The sequence below is a fragment of the Parambassis ranga genome, chromosome 9 (genome assembly GCF_900634625.1).
Source record: "Parambassis ranga chromosome 9, fParRan2.1, whole genome shotgun sequence".
NCBI lineage: Eukaryota > Metazoa > Chordata > Actinopteri > Ambassidae > Parambassis > Parambassis ranga.
The window spans coordinates 18,549,241-18,570,346 of NC_041030.1; the positions used below are offsets into that span (position 1 = coordinate 18,549,241).

General features: G+C 40.9%; 3 protein-coding genes across 3 annotated transcripts; 2 read left to right on the top strand and 1 right to left on the bottom strand.

The window, feature by feature from the left end:
• The first annotated feature begins 1,304 nt into the window (after positions 1-1,304).
• Positions 1,305-3,887, top strand: LOC114441139 (protease-associated domain-containing protein 1-like). The gene is made up of 5 exons (XM_028413924.1): positions 1,305-1,518; positions 1,780-1,880; positions 1,990-2,099; positions 2,894-3,061; positions 3,156-3,887. The coding sequence occupies exons 1-5, from the start codon at positions 1,443-1,445 to the stop codon at positions 3,274-3,276; spliced, it is 576 nt and encodes a 191-aa protein (XP_028269725.1). The 5' UTR covers positions 1,305-1,442; the 3' UTR covers positions 3,277-3,887.
• Positions 3,888-3,889: 2 nt separating this feature from the next.
• LOC114441138 (retinol dehydrogenase 14) lies at positions 3,890-6,366 on the bottom strand. Its single transcript, XM_028413923.1, has 4 exons — positions 5,999-6,366; positions 5,545-5,787; positions 5,155-5,457; positions 3,890-4,985 (listed from the first exon to the last, which is right to left on the bottom strand). The coding sequence occupies exons 1-4, from the start codon at positions 6,117-6,119 to the stop codon at positions 4,726-4,728; spliced, it is 927 nt and encodes a 308-aa protein (XP_028269724.1). The 5' UTR covers positions 6,120-6,366; the 3' UTR covers positions 3,890-4,725.
• An 86-nt stretch (positions 6,367-6,452) lies between these two features.
• Positions 6,453-20,971, top strand: susd2 (sushi domain containing 2). Its single transcript, XM_028414233.1, has 14 exons — positions 6,453-6,822; positions 7,004-7,202; positions 7,482-7,630; positions 7,844-8,192; positions 8,270-8,471; positions 8,577-8,662; positions 8,744-9,012; positions 10,050-10,193; positions 10,748-10,900; positions 11,358-11,609; positions 11,797-12,075; positions 12,180-12,356; positions 16,931-17,027; positions 20,241-20,971. The coding sequence occupies exons 1-14, from the start codon at positions 6,753-6,755 to the stop codon at positions 20,290-20,292; spliced, it is 2,478 nt and encodes an 825-aa protein (XP_028270034.1). The 5' UTR covers positions 6,453-6,752; the 3' UTR covers positions 20,293-20,971.
• Positions 20,972-21,106: the final 135 nt, after the last annotated feature.

Sequence of the window (21,106 nt, forward strand, 5' to 3'; positions counted from 1 at the left end):
CAAAGTTGAATCTTTAAAAGGAAAATGATGTCATTTCTGCCTATGTAAGGACACTAACGTCAAAGAAAAGCATTTTAACATGACTCATTTCAGAGAGTAGACAGTCTTTGTCATGTTGTGTTTCTCATCCTTGTTATTTCTGTACATGTGTTGGTGTTTCTGTGTATTTTGGTGGTTTGGGGCTGTGAAAGCCAGCTATTAAAAGAGCTTTGTGCTTCCTTCCTTTTACATGTTCCTTTATTTATGTGCCAGTCATGTCACACGTACAAATACAAATTTCTGTTTAATGCAATGTTAAAAACATGTGTGTGTAGTTCAGACATAGTAAAGTTACAGTGTGATGTAGATTTGAGTGTAGAACTATTTTCCTTGAAAGCAACAGATCTGAGGTCATTTGAGCGCGTAAAAAGGGAAATCCCATATTAGAAGCAAAAATAAATGCTAGTAAATGTAGTTACTAAGTTCATAGTTAAGGTACTTTACAATATTAGCCTGTCTGTGGCTATGAATTACAGAAAAGGGGTTAAGAAATTAACCTAATTACCCCTTATTTTATCAGGTAGGAAGGTAAAGTACCTTCTGATACTTTCATGTTCATCTACTTTACACTGAGACACTTGACACAGAGCTTTCCTGTCTTGACCCACTGTAAATGACTCGAAATGAATGAGAAAAATAGAATATATAAAAAAATATAAAATAATGTTGTACAGTCTAAATTTAACATTATTCAGGATGTCACTGAAAAAAATGTTTGTGTTCAAGCTATCTTTGTTGGAAAGCTCATAATCTGTCATTGCAACTCCTTGCAGGTGAGGACAGGGAAAAAGAACCCCTGCCGGTGCAGAAAGCACACAAAAAGTGATGCTAAGCCTAACAGTCTGGACTCCAGGACTACAAGGAGACAGGCCAGGAAAAAAAAGACTAAAGATGCAAAGCAGAGTCATACATCTTGAGATGAACAAGTACCGCGACTGGAATTGTGCTACAAATGTGTGAATAGAGGCAAAAATGTTTAGATGTGTTACAGATTATTTATTAGGATAATGCAATGGTCCCCCTCTCCCCAAATGTCTGTTCCTTCCAGCCAACAAGTAAATATGTGTGCCTAATGTGTTCAAGTTATTACATAACATACGAAATTCATATTTTTGTAGTGTCAAATAAATTTTTTAAAATCATTGTTTATGACTTATTCGTGTCACATCACTGCTTATTCAGTTTTCATACATCATCTTTTGTTAACCCGCGGCACCCCAGCAGTTTGGTATAAGGTTCTGCCTTATACGCATGCGCACGGAAAGAATCCCGGAAGTGGCTGCTGCTCTGTTGAACCTGCCAAAAGCCAATCAACAAATGGACGCTGTATCGCTCTGAAATATTAAAGCACCTTGAAGTCTCGTCTGTTTTTTTCATCAAAGAGCTCTACAAATGCCTTGAACATGGAAAGTGTTGCTCGGACAGCAGCTTTAGTTTTATACCTCTGGAGTGTGTTCATGCAGTCCAGCCGCATATCAGGTGAGGACAAGCGGCGGGGGGCAAATTCAAATGCTAGTAAACAGCTAATTTAGCCAACAGTCTGTATTAGCTCAAGTTTAGAAAATGTTGCTTCGCTTTTTTGACTTTTAACGCATTACACCTAGCATAACACTTCACAGTCGCCATGACACGTCATTCGTTTAAGGGCTTGCATTGTGTAATACACTGTGATTTTCAATCTCATATTACTTTGCTTGATGCTTTACCTGCTAGTTCAGTAAATGTTTTTGATTGTTTCAGCTTTGGGGGTCAATGAATTGCTGTATTTCCGAATCATCAGTCCAGAGGAAATAGGGTACATCTTCAGTGCAGCACCTGCTAAAGACTTCGGAGGAACTTTTGTGAGGATTGTCCCTTCCTTTCTGTCAAATGTTCCTTGAGCTTTAGACAGATATTCACTCTCTCAATCCTGAATGATCATGTTCGTTTTTTTTCTTCTTTGATCCACAGAAGTCATTTTATGATGAGATATTTCTTGTGCCAGCCGACCCTGCTGATGGCTGCTCAGATATGAAGAACCAAGACGTCATTCAGGGACAAGTAATCCTGGTGGAAAGAGGGTATGTCACTTTAGTATTTCCAGAATGTACTATGTACAGGTAATCTATATAATTCACTTCTTTCATTTAAACTTTTTCACAATGTTCTAATTTATTGAGACGCACCTGTATAAGATAAGATAAGATAAGATAAAACTTTATTAATCCCGAAGGAAATTCTTGTGCCAGAGGTATCAAGTTACATTAAATGTTAAGTTACTGAGGAGTTTCCTCAGTATCCTCCTCTCCGTCACCTCCACCACAGACTCCAGCTTCACTCCCAGTACCGAACCAGACTTCCTAATGAGCTTGTTGAGTCTGTTGGTGTCGGCCGTCTTCATCCTGCTGCCCCAGCACACTACAGCATAGAAGATGATGCTGGAGACCACCGAGTGGTAAAACATGTGCAGCATGGTCTGGCAGACGTTAAAGGACCTAAGTGTCCTTAGGAGATACAGGCGACTCTGTCCCTTCTTGTATGTTGCCTCTGTGTTTGTGGACCAGTCCAGTTTGTGGTCAATGTGGACACCAAGGTATTTGTAGCTGTCCACAATGTCCACATTGGTACCTTTGATGCTGACCGGGTTTGGGAGTGTCTGGTGCTTCCTGTAGTCCACCACCAGCTCTTTTGTCTTAGTGACATTCAGTTGTGGTTTTGTCCGCACCACTCCACGAACCTGTCCACCACACTTATGTACTCCGGCTCCCGACCTCTGCTGGTACAGCCCACAATGGCAGAGCCCTTCAACAATAGAGACCACAGGTCATTAGTGCTGTAACACACTGTTCCTGTGTTTTTTTTGTGTGTGCTGCAGGGGGTGCTCCTTTGTACAAAAGGCACGGCATGTGGAGGAAGCAGGAGGCAAAGCTGTTCTGATTGCCGATAATGCAGAGGACAACGACAGTCAGTACCTCGATATGGTTGCTGATGGAAGCACTGCAAAACCAAGCATACCTGCACTATTCTTGCTCGGACGTGATGGGTTAGATAAACGAAGAGCCACACAAAAATGTTGTTCACATCTGCTTCATTGAAGCATAACTCTAACACATTTTCCTCTTTTATTTGTGTTCTAGGATGATGATCAGACGATCCCTTCAGAGACAAGCGCTGCCGTGGGCTGTCATTTCAATTCCAGTGAATGTGTCCGCTTTGGCCTCGTTCCCATTCAATCAGCCTCCATGGACACTGTGGTAGAAATGACTCATCTACTACCTCAACAGGAAGTTTTTGGTAATGAATAGGCAAATTCACAAACACCAGTGGTGATCTAATACAACTAGCATATGTACACATTAATTGGTCACAGAGGTAGAGATAGACATAAATAAACATGCATGCTTGAAGACTGTTGTTTGTTTTTTGGTTTGTGTTTCCTCCAGGAGAACAGGCTCTCAGCTGATCTATTGATTGCTCTTCAATCAATAGATCATTAGATCTTTACTTGTGAAGAGTGAAGTTTTATTTTTTATTCTGCCTCTGTCAAATTTTACCAACTGCTATGTGCACCATTTTAGGAAAGAAACTTATCAAATCCAGGCCATGACAGCATGACCATCCTGCATGATAGTAATGAACATACCTTATTTATTTTAATGTAAATAGTACATGAAGCTTTTGACATAAAAAAGTGTCGCATTTATTGCCTTTTTTTAAGGCAGACATTGGTGCTGGCTGTGCCTTTTTGGCTATTTATAATCCCAATATTTTAAATTCTCTTGATTCAATAAATGTGTTTAGATCACTTTTGATAATCAAGATGTGTGAAAAATCAATGTGCTGAAAATAAAATGAAAGTCTTAAATGGATTTCCTGCTAAAGTAATTTGGATGATCTTGATACAAGCAGCTGCTCATCCTCACAGAAGAATTGTGGGTCTTCTCAGTGTTTATCACAGATCACCATTAACACCGCCTCCTCCATCTCAGATAATTCAGATTCACATCTAGAATAGTTTTTTGATGATTTTGTTTTACAAAGATAATCATTTTTTGTTTGTAGCTTGTTCACAGAATTTCTCCAGGCAGTTTGAACAGAAGATGTGGTTGCAGATCACAGGATCTGTAAATTTCTCTGAACAAACACGAGTGCTCAGGAAACTTTTTTTAAGAGAAGCAATCTTCTCAGCCATTTAAACTGATATTTGGATCATTTTCAACACTTAGACTCATCAAAATACACATCCCGTTTGAATCACAGGTCACAATCCATCTATATATATATATATATGTATGTAATTTGGTTTAAATTCTACTCATTGTAATGGCATCTTAGCTCCATTCAGGTTTTGGCCACAATGAGCAGAGCCAAACCTAAGACCCTTTATGTCCCTTTCACTGACCAGCTGGACAGGTGGCCTAGCTGGTAAGCTTTCAATTTTAATCTTCCCGTTTAACTGAATGTGAGCTGTATTTCTTTCACCAGGAGAGGGTGCAATTACCTTTCACTTTACAGTAGGGTCATTCTTTTATTTGAGTAACTGAATACCTGTTTTACTCAAAGAAAGCTCATACACAAATAAATAAACTGAAATATGCACTTTTGACAACAAAAATCTTCATGACAAACATACAAAAACATACACATTAATATGTCCATTTCTTTAAATAAGGGCGTGATACAGTTGTCATACCTCAGCTTCCAGCTTTAAGCCAGTTTTACCAGTCTTTCACTAGCTTCCCACAGTTTTTTTGCCACACCAGGGTCTCGTGCAAAAGGACGGAGAGTGGCAGGCCGGCAGTCTACAAAGTAACCGCCGTTGTGTTTGGTGGCTTCGTCTGACACAGCACAGTAGACAACAGTCTGAGCTCCAATCTCACACGGCACAAAAAACATCCACATGATGACCTGCATCAGCATCCGGAAAAGGAACGAGTAGTGGCAAGTCCAACCACTCTGGACAAAACCTGGAAGAACATGAACAGAGATGTCAGGACAAATATCAAAAATACACATATTCACTTATTGGTAAGTACTTAAAACATACAGAGGTGAATTACAGGGCTCTTAAGCAATACATTTTTTGAATGATTGTGCAGAAAGAGAATACATTTTGTGGTATTTTCAGCTTTTTACCAGGGTGCACAGCATAGGACGTCACTCCTTTCCCCTCAGTGATACGGGCCAGTTCCTGACTGAAGTAAATGTTGGCCAGCTTGCTCCGGCAGTATGTGAAGAAAGGGAGTAGGTTGTAATTGAGGTCCTGGAAGTTCAGTTTCTGGTATTTGTAGCTGGAGCATGTGAGATTCACCACCCTGCTAGGGGCACTTTCCCTCAGTCGAGGTAAAAGCATATTGGTCAAAAGGAAGTGACCCAAGTGGTTGACACCAAAACACATGCTGAAGCCGTCATCGGTCCAGTCCAGGACACTCGGCATACCTGGATAAGCAACATAAGGGAACAGAAATATGTCACAAACATGTCCTCCTTTAGAAGTTATACCTATATAGTAGGTAACACCCTCACCTGCATTATTGATCAGTATGTCAAGTTTTTTCTCTCTGTGCAGAAAGTTCTTACAGAACTCCCGCACAGAGCGCAAGTTGGCCAGATCCAGCTCCATGTGGAAGACATTAAGACTGTGACTCTTAAACTTGATCTCCCTCACAGCCTTTTCTGCCTTATCCAGGTCTCTGCAAGCAATGATGACACGGGCCCCTCTCATGGCCAAGGAAACAGCTGTCTCCTTGCCAATACCAGAATTTCCACCTGGACAAAGAAATAGAAATGTGTTAGTGAGGTTTATGAAAAGAAGGCAGAATTAATATGACTTTTTTGTAGTAATACGAGACAACAGAAAATATTGTTTTATTCAGTTAAGTCAGTCACTATTAAAGTCACAATGATCTATTAAGTCCACTAGCAAATGAGGACATTAAAAGGAGATAATTGCTGCAATGTTCAACCTATGTTTACGTACCTGTAATAAGAACAGTCTTGCCGTCCAGTCTTTTCAGGTCAGTGAAATATCTCCTCCTTTTCATCCATTTCAGAATGAAAAACAGAACTAAAGACGCGATAATTGTGTAGAGAAAATACATTTTACTGAGAGCACAGTCTTCTAAACGTAGAGGATGCTTGCTATGCTAGCTCGTTAGCCTGGTAGCTAGACGACTAAGAAAAGCATCTGTCGATGAGGTTTCTTAGTCATCCAGGTCATTTTTCATTCAAAGGCTTGAAGCAGAGCGACTGGACATGTTAGAGTTGCTTGAAGATGTTTCCCTGCGCCTCAAAGCAGCTTCGTTATTACAGTAAAATCCAATTCATTTTGCAGGTACATGCAAAGTGAACGATCTGCTCATGCGCGAACCAGCCCAAATCCCGTGCAGTCAGTCTCGCGAGAGTATGCTACCGCTCCAATGAACAAACACAGCTTAAACTCAATACTTAGCTAAATTTGGTAAATATTAAATATGAAACGTGACGCGCATATTATCAAGAAAATGTATTGAGTTTGATATTTGTTTGCACGCCAGACGACAAAAACAGTCGACCAAAATTACTTCTGTTAATGTATAACTTAGAATTCTTAACTCAAACTAAACTTGCGTCGTTAGTTAGCGGATTATAATGACCTTTGAAACGTTTAAACTCTCTGACAGTCTCAGCCAAGGATGGTTGATGGACACAGGCATGAGTGTTAAATCAGTGGTGTTTTATTCTAAGAGGTAAACATGAGAGCAAACCTGAGAGAGACCCTTTTCCTCAGCGGAATTCTTCTTATTTTATCACACAAAACACACGGTAAGTCACTTTCAGCTTTCTCTTTATATTTAAAACTGCACTGCATGCATTAAGTGATAGCAAAATGATGGAGGGGATTTTTATGTGGTGTTTTTTTGAGAATTATTCGTAGTTATCTCCTTGTATAATGACTTTTGGGGGATTAAATTAAGTGTCATTCTTTTTTTCTTGTGTTTACAAGGTCAAACATGCAATGGGAAGTGTGGAGATGTACTGGAAGACTGCTCCTGCCGTGCAGCCTGTGTGACTTTGCTGAACTGCTGTGCAAACTACAGCCAGACCTGTTTCCAGGTGACACCTCACTCCAGCTCCATGCTGGGTGGAAGAGCACTGAGGATTCATGGATTGGTCCTTCCGCCTGGTGGGAGCCTTACCTGCAGGTTTGTGTTTGTCAACAAAAAGAATGAGGATGGACACATGTTTAGGTGGATCTGTGCAGTTTAATGCGATGGAATCGTAATAGTTCAGGTTCTGTTGGCACCATTGGAGAGGTTTCATCATGGAGGTTGTAATTAGTTGTACTGAGTTACATTCATTCATTCTAAAAAACACACAAATGCAAAATTGTTCAGGAAATTAGTTCAGGGTTTCATACTCCCAAATAAAACAAAACAATCTAATACGGCAAAAAAAAATGAAGTTTGTCTATTGCTTTGCAGGTTCAAAGGTGAGATCGTACGAGACGGTTTAATTGACACTCAAGGTCGTGCATACTGTGTTGCTCCTTTGCTGTATGAGACGGGTTGGATTCCGATTGATGTCTCAACAAACAGAATTGATTTTGACAGATCTGGAGAGTACTTGTCTGGTGAGTTGCTTCAGTATCTGAACCTGCTGTTTGATTTTTTTTATGGGGATATGGAAAAATAGCAGAAAACATTTGCTCTGGATCAACAAATATCTGCTTTTTTTAATGCAATTTCCCCATTGTGGGACTAATAAAGGTTTCTTAATCTTCTTAATCTCCCAACATAACTGATTAACAGTTGTTTATTTGACTTTCACTTATTTATTGTCATAGTCCATCCCAGTAAAGCAGACCGTGCGTTTCAAGTCACCCTGGTGAATGCAACACAGTGGCAGTATTATGGCACGGCAAACACAGCAGGAGAGCTTACGATGATGTGGAACAGCTCTTTGATTACGGCAGACCGGGTCAACATAGAGCTGTGGGGTTACAGAGAGGTCAACAGGAGCATGGCAGCTGGGACATCCTCTCTGCAGGCTGAACTGAGCTTTCTGTACTCTCTCGGCAAGAATATGCCCAACGCTGGCGCCTTCAGCTTCATCCCTGAGCCCAAAGAAAATGGCTCCGACTGGGAGTTGGGAAATATCCGCATTACCGCCAGTCTTACATCAGAAGGAGAAAGGTACCTATCCACAAGTTGCAATGGGCTTTTATTTCATGTACTGTTTACTTTAATTGACTAAAGCTGTTTCTACATAGGGATGTAGAAGCCCTCTGGAGTGGTGGACATGTTTTAGCCTGGCACCTGGAGCAGTCTTTCAGAGACAACTCTGCAGCCTGGGCACACAACAAGTGTCTGCAATGGGACGCCTTGGAGAAGAAACTGCCCAACTTCCTGAATGAACTCATTGACTGTCCTTGTACTTTAGCACAGGCCCGAGCAGACACAGGCAGGTTTCATGTGAGTACAACCACCATCACTATCTTATCATCCGTTTTTTTTGTTATTTGTTTGAATAATAGCAAAAAGTGAGAAAGGGATGTTTTTCTTACCTTGATCTTTCAGACTGATTACAGCTGTGACATTGACAGGGGCAGTGTGTGCACTTACCACCCAGGCAGCATCCACTGTGTCAGAGCAATTCAGGCCAGGTAAGGGGGATACATCAAATTTACTTTTTAAAAAAAATATCTTTAAACAATTTCTTCTTTCTTCTTCTTTTATTTACTCAGTCCTGTGCATGGATCAGGACAGCAGTGCTGCTATGACATTGCAGGCAATCTGGTCCTGACAGGTGACTCGATCGGCGGCAGCACCCCAGACAGGGCTCATGACTGGGGCTCACCCCCATACAGGGATCCCCCACGGGTGCCAGGTTATTCCCACTGGCTTTATGATGTCATGAGTTTCTACTACTGCTGCCTGTGGTCTGACCACTGCCATGTCTACTTCAGCCACCGGCCTTCAAGTGGGTGTCGTAACTACCAACCACCAAGAGCAGGTGAGGCTATTGTTAAGACGAATCAAGTGTATTTACAAAGTGAGTTGATGTAAACACACAAGAGACTGTGTAAGTGCCCTGACAGCTTCTTAAAAGTGAGGCTAAAACATCTTGAACTTCATCTATAAATGAAAAGTCCTGCTCAAATAAATGTTTTACAGCCATGGTTGATGGCTTGTTTGCCATGAGTTTTTATAATGCTCATCTGTGTTCAATTGTGTTTTTAATTAATTAGTATTGTTGGCTAAAAATGGAGGAAGTAATGTCACAGTTGGCAGCCACAGAAGCAGCCGACCTGCTGGCTCAATGTGGAAATAGATGAATATTTTGGCAGAACAGCGAAGGTGCAGCTTCACCTCATGACCTCTACTGCACACACTCTGGTTCCCTACCACGGCATGTTTTTCCAACATGGCCATGCCTGCAAGCGAGATATGTTGGCCTCACTTTTGTGCAATGTGCAGAGGATGAACCTTTGTTCATCTGTTACACAGTCAATGAACACACCAGCCACCACGGTGAGCTTTACCACACCAAGCTGCATATCTGTCAGCACAAATGGAGGCCAGTCTGTGTGTTTAAAGGATGTGTGGAAGGGACAGATCTGTAAAAACAAACATGGAGCAGCTTCTCTAAACTTTTGCTGCACAGTTTATAATATTTTAACATCAAATATCAATATCATTTAAAGGTAATGCCATGATTCTGTTGGTTTCTGTGGTTTAATTTGCAGCCTGAGTGTATACACACACTGTATGTGTGTTTGTGTCTGACTGCCTGTGGGTTTCTCCACACACATAATTTACCCTGCAAATGGACATTAGAGCAGCAGGTGACACCAGATCTGTTTCCAGGAGAAGTAAATGAATTACAGACCGCAGCTGAAAGTTAAAATATGGAAATATATTGTATTACTCAATCGACCAGCTGCTCTCCAGAGAGTATAACACAGCAGTAAACCGCATGCTGATATCAGAAAACAATGTTTTGATGAGTGAGAGCTCAAAATCTGTGCTTTCTGTCCTGATGCTTCACAGGTGTTGTCCTTGGGGATCCACATTTCATAACATTTGATGGCCTCAGGTACACGTTCAATGGCAAAGGAGAGTATTACCTTGTGTCTTCGCCAAACAGAGAGCTGAGTGTTCAAGCCAGGACAGAAGAGGTGAAACTCAAGAACGGTGAGTTCACATTTTAATGTGAATGCCCGTCTTCATCCATCATGATAGCCCACAGCACTGTTTGGAGGAAACTTGTTCCAGGATGTCTTCAGGGACCTATTCACTGTGTGATTTGTGTGCTTTTGATTGATTGCCTGCTGTTGGAGTTTGCTCACACACATTGATCTTGTAATATCTTTATGTGCAGTTTGTCTTCTTTTGCTTAACATTTGTGCTTATTTTGACACCCTTCTCTCGGAGCTATTGATGTCATGTTTTACTGTGTGAGTGAAACATGTTGGTGCTGTAAAATGTCAGGCCATTTCTTTAATCCTCTATTGTTGTTTGCTCCGTGTCAGATGCAGAGAAAAATAACAGATGTTAGCATAATAGGATAGAACTTTCTCCAAACCATTACACAACATTCATGAGCCAACTGACTGTGGAGTGCCAGATGACATTAATATCTGGCAATCTACAGTCAGTTGGATTTAGATCAGTGAGGTCAAACATCTGGATTATTTGAAACTGCAGTGTGATAAAACCATAATGTAATGTTTGTGTTTACCAACAAGGTTCCTTGGTGAAAGCCACACAGCTGTCAGCAGTGGCTATGAAGGAGAAGGCCTCTGATGTCATTGAGGTGCGACGAGCAGAGGGCCACCTTCAGGTGCTGAGGAACCAGAAGGTCCTTCCTTTCACTGAGCAGAGATGGATGGACCTCCACGGTGAGACACTGTTGTTTTGAAGCTACACTGGACATTGTTGCATTTAATTAGCTCCAAGTTTCAACAAGAAACTTGGGGGCAGCAGTGGCTGGTGGTTGGTGGTTCGATCCCAACTCACTGTTGTGTGTCCTTGGGCAAGGCACTTTACCCGCATTGCCTCCAGTGCACTCACTGGTGGGTGGTGTGCCTTGCCGGTCTTTGTACAACATTGCTTGGCAGCAGCCATAAGAAATTTCCCCTCTGTGGGACTAATAAAGCATTGTTAATTAGAAACTGAAACATGATCAAATTATCTGATCTGAAAGTCAACATTTATTTGAGTTGTTTTAAGTTGTTTTATCAGCTTACTGAGGTAGAAAACACAGCGACATATTAACTTGTAAATTGTATCATAAAATAGGATTTAAGTGTTTAGTCATCAGTAAAAATTAAACAATGATACATCACTATTTCCTAGGAGTGTTTGTGTTCGTCCCAAGTCCTCAGAATGCAACAGTCATCTTTCCCTCTGGTGCTGGTGTGGAGGTCAGAATACGTGAAGGATCCATGGCAGTGACCGTCCTGCTCCCGACGGAGTTCTCCAATCACACCCAGGGGCTCCTTGGCCTGATGAACTCTGACCCTTCAGATGACCTGACGACAGAGCACGAGGAGGTCATTTCTTCTACTGAGGCCACGTTGGAGGAGATTTTTACCTTTGGCGCTAGCTGTGAGTGTGAAAGACTATTCAATCTGTGAAAATGTGATCAATCAAAGTGAGAAATGCTGACAACCAGGAAGGCAAGAGCCTCAGAGACATTGCATTGCATATGTTTTTAATTAATTTCTACTTCTGCTTCATTTCCCAGCCCTACTTGAATATACCAAGTGTTGTGTGTGTTTCTGTCTGTCCACAGGGAACATTTCTAAGGAATCTTCCCTTTTCACATATGACTCAAAACACCTTTTGGATACATACCATTTCCCACCAAGCCACAACCCTGCTTTTGTACCTGCCTTTTCTCTACCTGAGAGCCCCGACGACCCTTTGCTGTCAGACATATTGACATTGTGCTTTGGAGAAGGGGCAGAGTTCTGTAAATATGATACCCTGACCACCCGGAGCCTCACAATGGGAAGCGCCACTCTCAGGACCTATCAGAGTCATCAGAACTTAATGGAAGGCCTGAAACCAGGTCTCACAAGAAACAAGATTCATCTTTGATTTTTAGTTTTTCCTCATAGGTAAGACAACGCAGTGATTCCAGTATTAATGTGTGAATGTGTTATTATTTCTCAGTGGTGTCTTGTGGCTGGCTTCCCACACCGAAGTATGGGAGGAAGAATGGGACATGTTACCTGGCGGGGGAGACTCTGAGCTTCACCTGCAATGAAGGCTACATACTGTACGGTTCCACAGAGCGCATATGTCTGGATGATGGGAGCTGGACAGGAGAGCAGCCATATTGTATCACAGGTTGGTTTTAAATGAAACACAACACAGACTCTATTTGAATGATTTATTCATAGGACAGTTCTGAGAGTCAGCTGCAGCAAAGCATCGCGTTCGTGAGCTATGTTCTTTGAAAATCAGACCCAGAGGACAAACAAGTCTGTAGCACATGTGGATGTTGTGGAAAGGATTGTGTGAAATAATTAAATTTATATGCTCTTACACGCAAACAGGGAAAGATTTAAAAACAGCCCCCCTGCAGCAACAGTTACCACATGTCAATAAAATTTCCAAATTTTTGTTTTCCAAAACATGATTCTTTTTTCATCTTGATGGATGAGACATCTCAAGGGGTTTGTAACTACATATATATACTGTCATTGGACTGTATTACACAAGTATGATGGACATTTATCTGGCTGCACTGTGAATCATGTTCTTCTCATGTAGTCTCGTTTAAATTAAAGATTAAATAGACTCAGCTCAGGGTTGTTCATGCAGACCATTAGCAACAAAGCTATAAACTTCTGAACCCAGATTGGCTTTGCTTTGTGTTTCTGAATTGGAACCACCTGGGTTCCTCTAATGGTTTCATTCATTCATCACCCCTGCCATGAACTCATAATTGTTGCAGCCGTCAGATGCCACCATCGGGTGGCAGTATTTTCCAGGAATAGAGCAGGTTAATTTCTTCAGCACTATAGAGGCAGAATAAAAAGAGAGCTGATCAACATCTGATCCACCTCTACTTCCATCACTTCATGGCTTCACCCCAATCCTCAATCCTTTCCTTGTTAAAGCTACAAACAGAGACTTCCTCTTGATAGTAATCGGGGAAATTTAGAAAATTCAGTAGATCAGATTTGGAGGCATATGTAACAACACAGCTGGACACAATTGATCGTAATTCTTTCATTAGACAAATATATCAGTTTCGTATCTTGGTTATCCAGTGCATACCTGTTAAGAAAAGCCAAGTGATATTTTTGTTAGTTTTCTTTAATTAGGATTCTCACAGTGACCTGCTGTCTGGCTGTCATGCTAAAGTGTTAGTATTTGATTTCTTCATCATGACGCCAGTGATATATGTCTCTCTCCTAATAAGTGACTGGAGATATATATATATATAAAACCTCGCACATATATTCACACACAGATAAACACAATCTATATAGACACACGCAAAGGTAGGCCTTTTTAGCTATGTGACGATTACACTTGCTGTGACACTCTCATTACACAAATCTGAGCTAACAACTGTCAACATGACCCGAGGTGCTCAATGGCAGGTGTTGCATGAGCTGTTACCTCCGCCATTGAAATGTGACCTCCAGCCAAGTAAACAATACTAAATACAGAGTGAGCCAGAGACGCCCTGACGGATCTCTCCTCCTCCTCCTCCTCTCGTATGAATCACTGCAGCATGATGTGTAGGCTGAACAGCCAGAGAATTGGAGTTATGATGAAAAGGACGTGCCGCTGAACAACAAATGCCACCGCTTCCAGTTTGACTTCTTCTCTGAGTCACTTTAATGAGCTGCTGTTAAAATGGCATTTGTCAGCTGAGGTAACAGTAAAAAGTGGATCTCCATATGAAACTGCCCATCATTAAAAGCCCACCTGTTTGAGGCGGATGCACAGTAGACTTAGTGGTGCATCATGTTGTGATAATCAATGTTAATTTTATCCACTGTTGGAAGGACATGAGTGTTGCAGAGGGGATGGGGTGGAGTTTGGGCAGAAAGTCCTTGGAGTGTTTCTGATCCAGGCACAGAAGAGGAGGGGGGTACAGGAGACATACAAGGTTATAGAAATTGCTAACTCGGCTGTGCTTTGTCACGGCCTTCTGAAAAACAATATCCTTGGTTGAGTATCAGATGCATACCAATAACAGGTTCCCCTGCTTTAATGGTTTTATAATATTAACTGAGAGCCCAGCACAGAGGAGAAGAAAGTGATTAAAGGAAAGGTGACAGCTGCCAGGAAGGGATAGAGAGGTTTTTTTTTTATATATGGAAAAGTGACGAGGGTTGCAAGACAAAGCCTCACTCAATTTTCTGCCTGTGCCTCTCTTGTCAGATTCCCCCTGAGATAGAGCAGCTGAGAGAGAAGTGTTTGGTAAATGCAGGTTAGGTAGAGGAAGGAGTTTTAAAATGTCAACCTGGAACAGCCTAAGACTTTAAAACTAGCCACAGCACTCAAACATCTCGTCTTTGTCAGAGAACATACGTACGTACTGCAGCTACCCGCACAAAGTATGTACATCCCACCCTCAGCAGGAAAATGACAGTAGTGCTTACATTTTAAGGGTGTGTGTGTGTCTAGCTCACAACCTCTTGTGGCAGTGTAGATAAGGCCATGATAGATCTCCTAGTCAGGGTGGTATGTGTTGACATGGTGGTCAAGAAAATAGAAGAATGTTGCATCGTGCCACGTAATTTTGAACCTTTCTATATTTGTTTCTATTTTGTTAGGGCCGTAAGAAATGTGATCTTTTGTTTTAAATCTTGAAGAGTTTAGAATAATAAGTCAAAGAATGCGTGGAGGAAGAAATGAATAAAATCACTTTGAAGATATTTGTCTTTTCTGGCATAGTTAAAGAGAAAATAATGGCGTGTAGCAACATTCACTTTGTACCAGGAAAAACCGGTTTTATTAGAAAGGTCTGAGTGGATATTCATAGCTCTGATATCTACACCAAACAAAGCTGCTAATAATGGGAAATTTTAACAAAAAGTGAACAATATCGGCCAAAAAGACTGTGTCTTTTCTAATGATCACTTTACTAAGCTGCCTATAGAATTCATTGATTGTGTGTGTATGTTGGGAGGAATCAAGTAAACAGAGGAGGTAAAATAAATAGTTAAAGTAATTATTAGTGTTAAATAACATTAAGTTGTGTAAGATTTATACATGGAAAACAACATTGCCAACATGTTCAGACTCACCTGTTTTTGTGTAGTTGTTAAAAACACTACTGTGAGTTGTTTCAGTGTAACTCTCTGTGGACAGAAGTGACAAGTATTGTTTAACTTGGCTACTGCCTGACTTCATGTTTGTTACGTGTGTTTGTGCATCTGGGTGCTTTTTAGTATGTGGTACATTTCATGACTGAAGTTTCCACCTGACACATGTTTCAAATTCCAAGAATACTCAGAGCCATCACATGAAGTCAGACAGGGTAAGATATGACAACAGTAGCTCTGAGCAGAGACATGTGCTGTTACCAGGGAGAGAGAAATCAACAGAATTATTTTGAGATGATATCAGCTCTGAAAAAAAAAACCTCATCTCTATCTTAAGAAAAGCTTTATGTGATAAGAGTCTAGCTCAGGGATGTCTGGGCGTGGTAGAGCTATGAAAACAGTCTTAGATGTGCAGTTTTTTTGAGGGCTAGATAAACACCAGAAAATATATTTTAATCACGCTGAACATCATGGACTCAGACGTGTTTCTGGCTTTGGATTGGTAGCATGTAATGTATATGTTCCTTATATCTCCATCCAGTACAGATGGATGGTGTGCCATGTTTGAATAAACAGAAAATAACCTTTTCTGCTGTCAGTGAGCAGAAACCTGTTCAGTCCAGACCAGCGACGTCTGTCATATGTTAATCCCCTCTCACTGGAAGTGCAGCGCTGTTGCTCCCTAAAGCTTTTCTGTTTGATCAGTTTCTGGTTTTGTCAGCAGAAGGAAAAAGGTGCGTGTTAACGCTGATTGAATGCCAGTCCTCCATAAACTCACAGTTACAGTCTTGTCACCTTGATGCCCAAAGGCTTCAAGTGTCCAGCAGTGCTGCTGCATTCAAGACCTTTGATTTTTTTGCATTTTGCTGCAAAGTAGATTAGTTTAGAAACATCTGGGAATGTCTGCACATGCAGGCCTGTATTGCACTGAGCCTCTGGCTGTTTATTGTGTTTGTCTTCATGGTGACATTTCAAAACACTTGCAGAGCCTGCCTAACCGACATGTACATGTGACCTATGGTCATGCTTTCATGCATTACAAAGCGACTGTACTCTGATAGTTATCTTCTCGGTAAACCTTTATCTACACTTACAGTGGTGCTTTGAAGTTTGTGAACCCTTTTAGAATTTTCTATAATTCTGAATAAATCATCAGCAGCAGATTTTTTTTACACAAGTCGACAAGACAATGGAAGAACCTAATCAAGCAAATAAAACAAAAATCAGTTTAACTTTTTATTTATTCAGTGAGTTAGTATCAGTACCATAGGATCAGATCTTTGAGTAAACTGAAGCCAATGTATAGCCAATATATGTCATGTGCGTGAATCAGACTGGTAAATCACAGTTGTATTGACATAATTAACTTAATTAATTAAGATTCGGCTACATAATCCCTAAAGAAATTACAGAATTTCTGATTATTTCCAGATTTGGTAGATGTTGTATCATATAGCTGTATGTCAACTTCACATGAAGCCTATTACACATACTTTTCTTTGTCCTCATCGGTACTCCTTCCCTAGTTTTATGGATTTAGATATTAAAACCAGATAGGCCTATATGGATTGCATTGATGGATCTTTTTCTCATAATGGTGACTGATGTTGTCTTCTTCTTATTGTTACTCAGATGAAAAGGTGGGGTTTGTACTGGGTGCCATTGGTTTCCTCTCATCGATGGTCACAATGGCAATAATGATAAAGCTACACAACAGGAAACAGGAGAGGTGAGTTCAATTTTCTCAAAAATTAAATTCAAAAATGCATAAATAGGACAGAAACATGAATGCATATTTGAAAACCGTGTTAAGATTCAGCCACTGGCTTCTAGGCTGTTGAGTTCCTGTCAGCTAAGATTTCACTATTACACCGCAAGAAGAAAAGAAAAGCTACCGTACTGAAGTTATACAAGTGTTTCACACACATTCTGTCATCCTAGAATGAATGTGGGCTTCTGCAGGAATGTTTGCATGTCCAAGAGTGTGTCGTGTGTGTGTGTGTGCAGACTTGTCCTCAAAGCCACTTGATGCAGGATTATGTGAGGTTGCCTGTCACCTGCAGCTCCACATCTAAAAGCTAATTATTCCTTTTCCTTTTTGTTAAGTCCCTGGTTTTTGAAGCAGTACCAACAGTAAATGATGAAGTTGATAGAAGATAAAAGTTGGTTTAATTCACATACATTGCCTTCTGTGATTTACCATACAATTTAAGGGAATAAAATAAAAGTGCAAAGAAATGAAACATGAAACCAAAACCAAACATGAAATATACTATAATAATAATGTTATTATACTATTTAATATATGTACCAAGCAAGACATTAATGAAATAAAAACCTATTTTGTCCCTCTCAGTACAAACCACTAAAGGTTTCTGCAGGTCAAGCAAGTTGTGAATTAAGACACAAATAATGGCATGTTTTTGTTTGGAAGGCCTCCAGTCACAGCCACCCATATATCTTTCATTCTGTCTTCAAATAGATTATATGTTCAAAATCGGAGGTACTTGTTATCTTGTGAAAACTGCTACATAGCTAGAGGTCTTGTTCCACTCCCATTTCCTCTCAAGTCACCTTTTTGCTGCACTAGCAGAGAAACACAAAGGCAAACAATCCCACCTGCTTATTTGATATCTCAGCCTCCTAACCTCTGCTCATAAATTTCCTTTCTGATCAGATCAAACCAGATAAGCCCTGTGGGATCATACTCATGACTTCAGTCCAAAGTAACAAGAGGCTAATGGTAGCGCTAGCTCCTGGGCATATACAAGTAAATTAAAGGCCTGTTTTATGAGCCCTTAGACTTCGTTTTGGGCTTTCCCCCCACCGTAACTTTGGCAGTGGAAGGGAAAATATGGATGTTAGGAGTCAAGAGTCACGTTCCACTACCAGCAGCTCTTAGATCAGTCATTCGAAGAAACAGTTTTCACAGAGTCACGGGGGCAAGGAGAGAGCACACCTGCCCTCACTACAGGCCTTGATCATAGGAGGCCAGGTGTAAAAAGAGATGAAGAGTGTCAAAAGGTCTAGAGATGAGAGGGAGGTGATCTCACACATACAACATGCTGGTACACATGCTAGTGATAGAAGGCAGGGACACACACACACACACAGCCAGGAAAGACATACAGTAAAAAAGACATGTAAAAAGACAACTTATTCCCTCAGTGAGTGCTCACACTGACATGCTTGAATACACACACACCTATACACACACTCCTGCCAACAAGCGCAGACACATCGATTCCTCTCATCAACATCAGAAGAATTGTTGCAGGGTGGAAGTAGCTGGGGTCTTACTGTGTTTCAAATCATGTCTGGGTTGCGTGTCTGGAGTAAAGAAGAGGAGATACCACACTGCCCTGTGTGTGTTTGTGTGTGACATGTAGATAGTGAAGGCCTCCTGCTTCTCCTCCATGTGTCTCAGACTTGCAGGGGTACTTTCCACATCTAGGGTTACTTTGCAGGTTTCAACAGGCCGACTGGCAGCTCACAACAGGAGTAAGAAAGTCATTACACCATAAGATGTAAGAGTGTTTGTGTGTCTGTGTGTGTGTATCATCATGTCTCCTCAGCTTCTGCTAAATAACACATCAAAAAGGTGGAGGGATTCCTTTGTCTAAAGCATGTATTGAAGACCATTGATTCATCCTTAGTCTAAAATAGAGGGAGTCTATATCAGAAAAACTAGCACATAGTTTTACAACATACAGTAGTTCATTTCTACATTCGCTTCATTTGTCATTATCTTGGATTTCAGTGAAGCATTCCACAGCAGGGGTGTTGTCACCATCAGTGTTGAAATGGCAACTTATCTTGCGGACAAGGTTAGTAGTGTGAGGGTGATAAATCTGTGAGCAGCATTGTGTTGGACGATGGCTGCCATCATTATTGTGGGCCTGGTTCTCTGCTTCTCTTGTTGTCGATTTTGTCCTGTAGATCAGCCCCAATAGTCTAAGTAATCTAAGTAAAATACAGATTTGCATCCTAGAAAAAAGGCCATCACGTTGATGAACATCTTACTAATTTTGAGACTAGAATTTCGGTTAGAAGTGGTTCGCCTGACTCTCTCATGATCTGCCTTAAAAATGGCAGGTTGTCCCCTTGACATGTTGAGCTGAATTTCTGCCTCATTAGACAAAAGAAGTGTGAGGACCCAGCCAGCTGACAGATTAGTCTGTCTGGGATTTGTTGCAGATAACTGCATAGATGCCCAGCTTTGTGCCAAAATAACATTGTGGTATTAGAACTTGGACTTTTGAGAACCCCTCAAATGGAATGGGATTAAACGGACTGGCCACCACCCCTCCACTGGTGTAATGGATCTCCTTTGAACAGGGCCTAAAGGACAGATTCACATTTTTTTCTGCCTTGACATAGTACTCTCCTGCTTCCCGTCCTAATGTCTGTTCAGTATTCGACAACATTTGCGGTGGTTGCTGCAGCCCTCCTGTTTTCTTGCTTTCTTTACTGTAATGTCATGTATATAATGTCAAAAATCAGCTAATGCGTTACCAGTTCAAACAGGAATCGAGAGCTTAATAGTCAAGTTGCCATTTGCCATTTATTTCCCTGTTTTGAAAGTTTTAAATTAGCTGTTAATAAAACACCTTTAGGAGCTATAAAATGGTGTTATTAAGATCCAGGTTGAACATAAATGCTGCCCTGATGCAAGGTCACAAGACGTTTTTCCTGCAGTTCGCTTTGATTTTCAACAAGTGTTCTCAATTGCTTCACTTATTCAACTTCAATAAAGCAGCAGGAGACACAGTCTGGATGCCTTTTTTCCCTAAAATGTCTTTGAAAAGGTGAGGATGATTATCTTCAAAAACAACATAATGTATAAATATGAGTTCTGATGTAAAATGAATGTCATGTTTGCTCTTGCTTTAAAACTTTATTAAAGTTGTTTCAGTGACTCACCTTTTGCTTGTATTTTCAGGGAAAGAAAAGAAAAACCGGGCCAGGTGGTGAACCAACAACAGGCTTGCTGAAGTCCTTTTGGATTATGGATCAGCAATGTGGCCTAAGGAAACAAATATGTTTAGATTTGAGCATATGGTGCATATAGTGGTGTTACCCATTGGGATGGTGGTCCTCTCCTGACCTCCTGACCTTATCAGGAAAAGCTCAGGCATCAAGTTTTCAGCATGTTGTTTGGCTTCTTGTTTAGTTTGGAAAACCTCCAGGTTGTGGTAAATGGTGCATGGGGTGACGATTGAGTGAACTGAAGTAAAGGAAAAAATGCCATGATTGTTTTTATATCCTCGCTTTGCATGACTGAGCATCCGATCTTCGCAGGAGAGAGAACTGTATAAATACTACACGGAGATATCATCATTACAATCAACACTCCCTTCTGCCATTCAGTCTAAAATAAGACCAGATGTGTTTGAATTCATGTCAAATGTGAAGTGAACCGGATCATTTTTTGGTTGAAAAACATTGAACTTTCATGCAGCCTATGTGTGGGCTCGCAGCTTTCAGTCAAATGAAGGGTTTTGCTGAGTGACTGAGCCAGTAAAATCCACAAATGTTACATAAAGGTCAACTTTTTGCACTGTATCAACAACACTTCACTTTCTGAATCTCTGTCCTGTTACTTGTAAACAATGGTTGAGTGAAAGCATCAAACAATCAGCAAGAAAATCAATAAATTATATTGTATTATTATCATCACTGATGTGCGTTATGTGTCCGCAGTACTGCTTACTGCTCAGAAATCATCCCCGCTCCAGCCAGGCAGGCATGCAGCATCTGGCACAGCGGCATGCCCCATCGGACAGACAGTCCTCTCATGTTACCCCG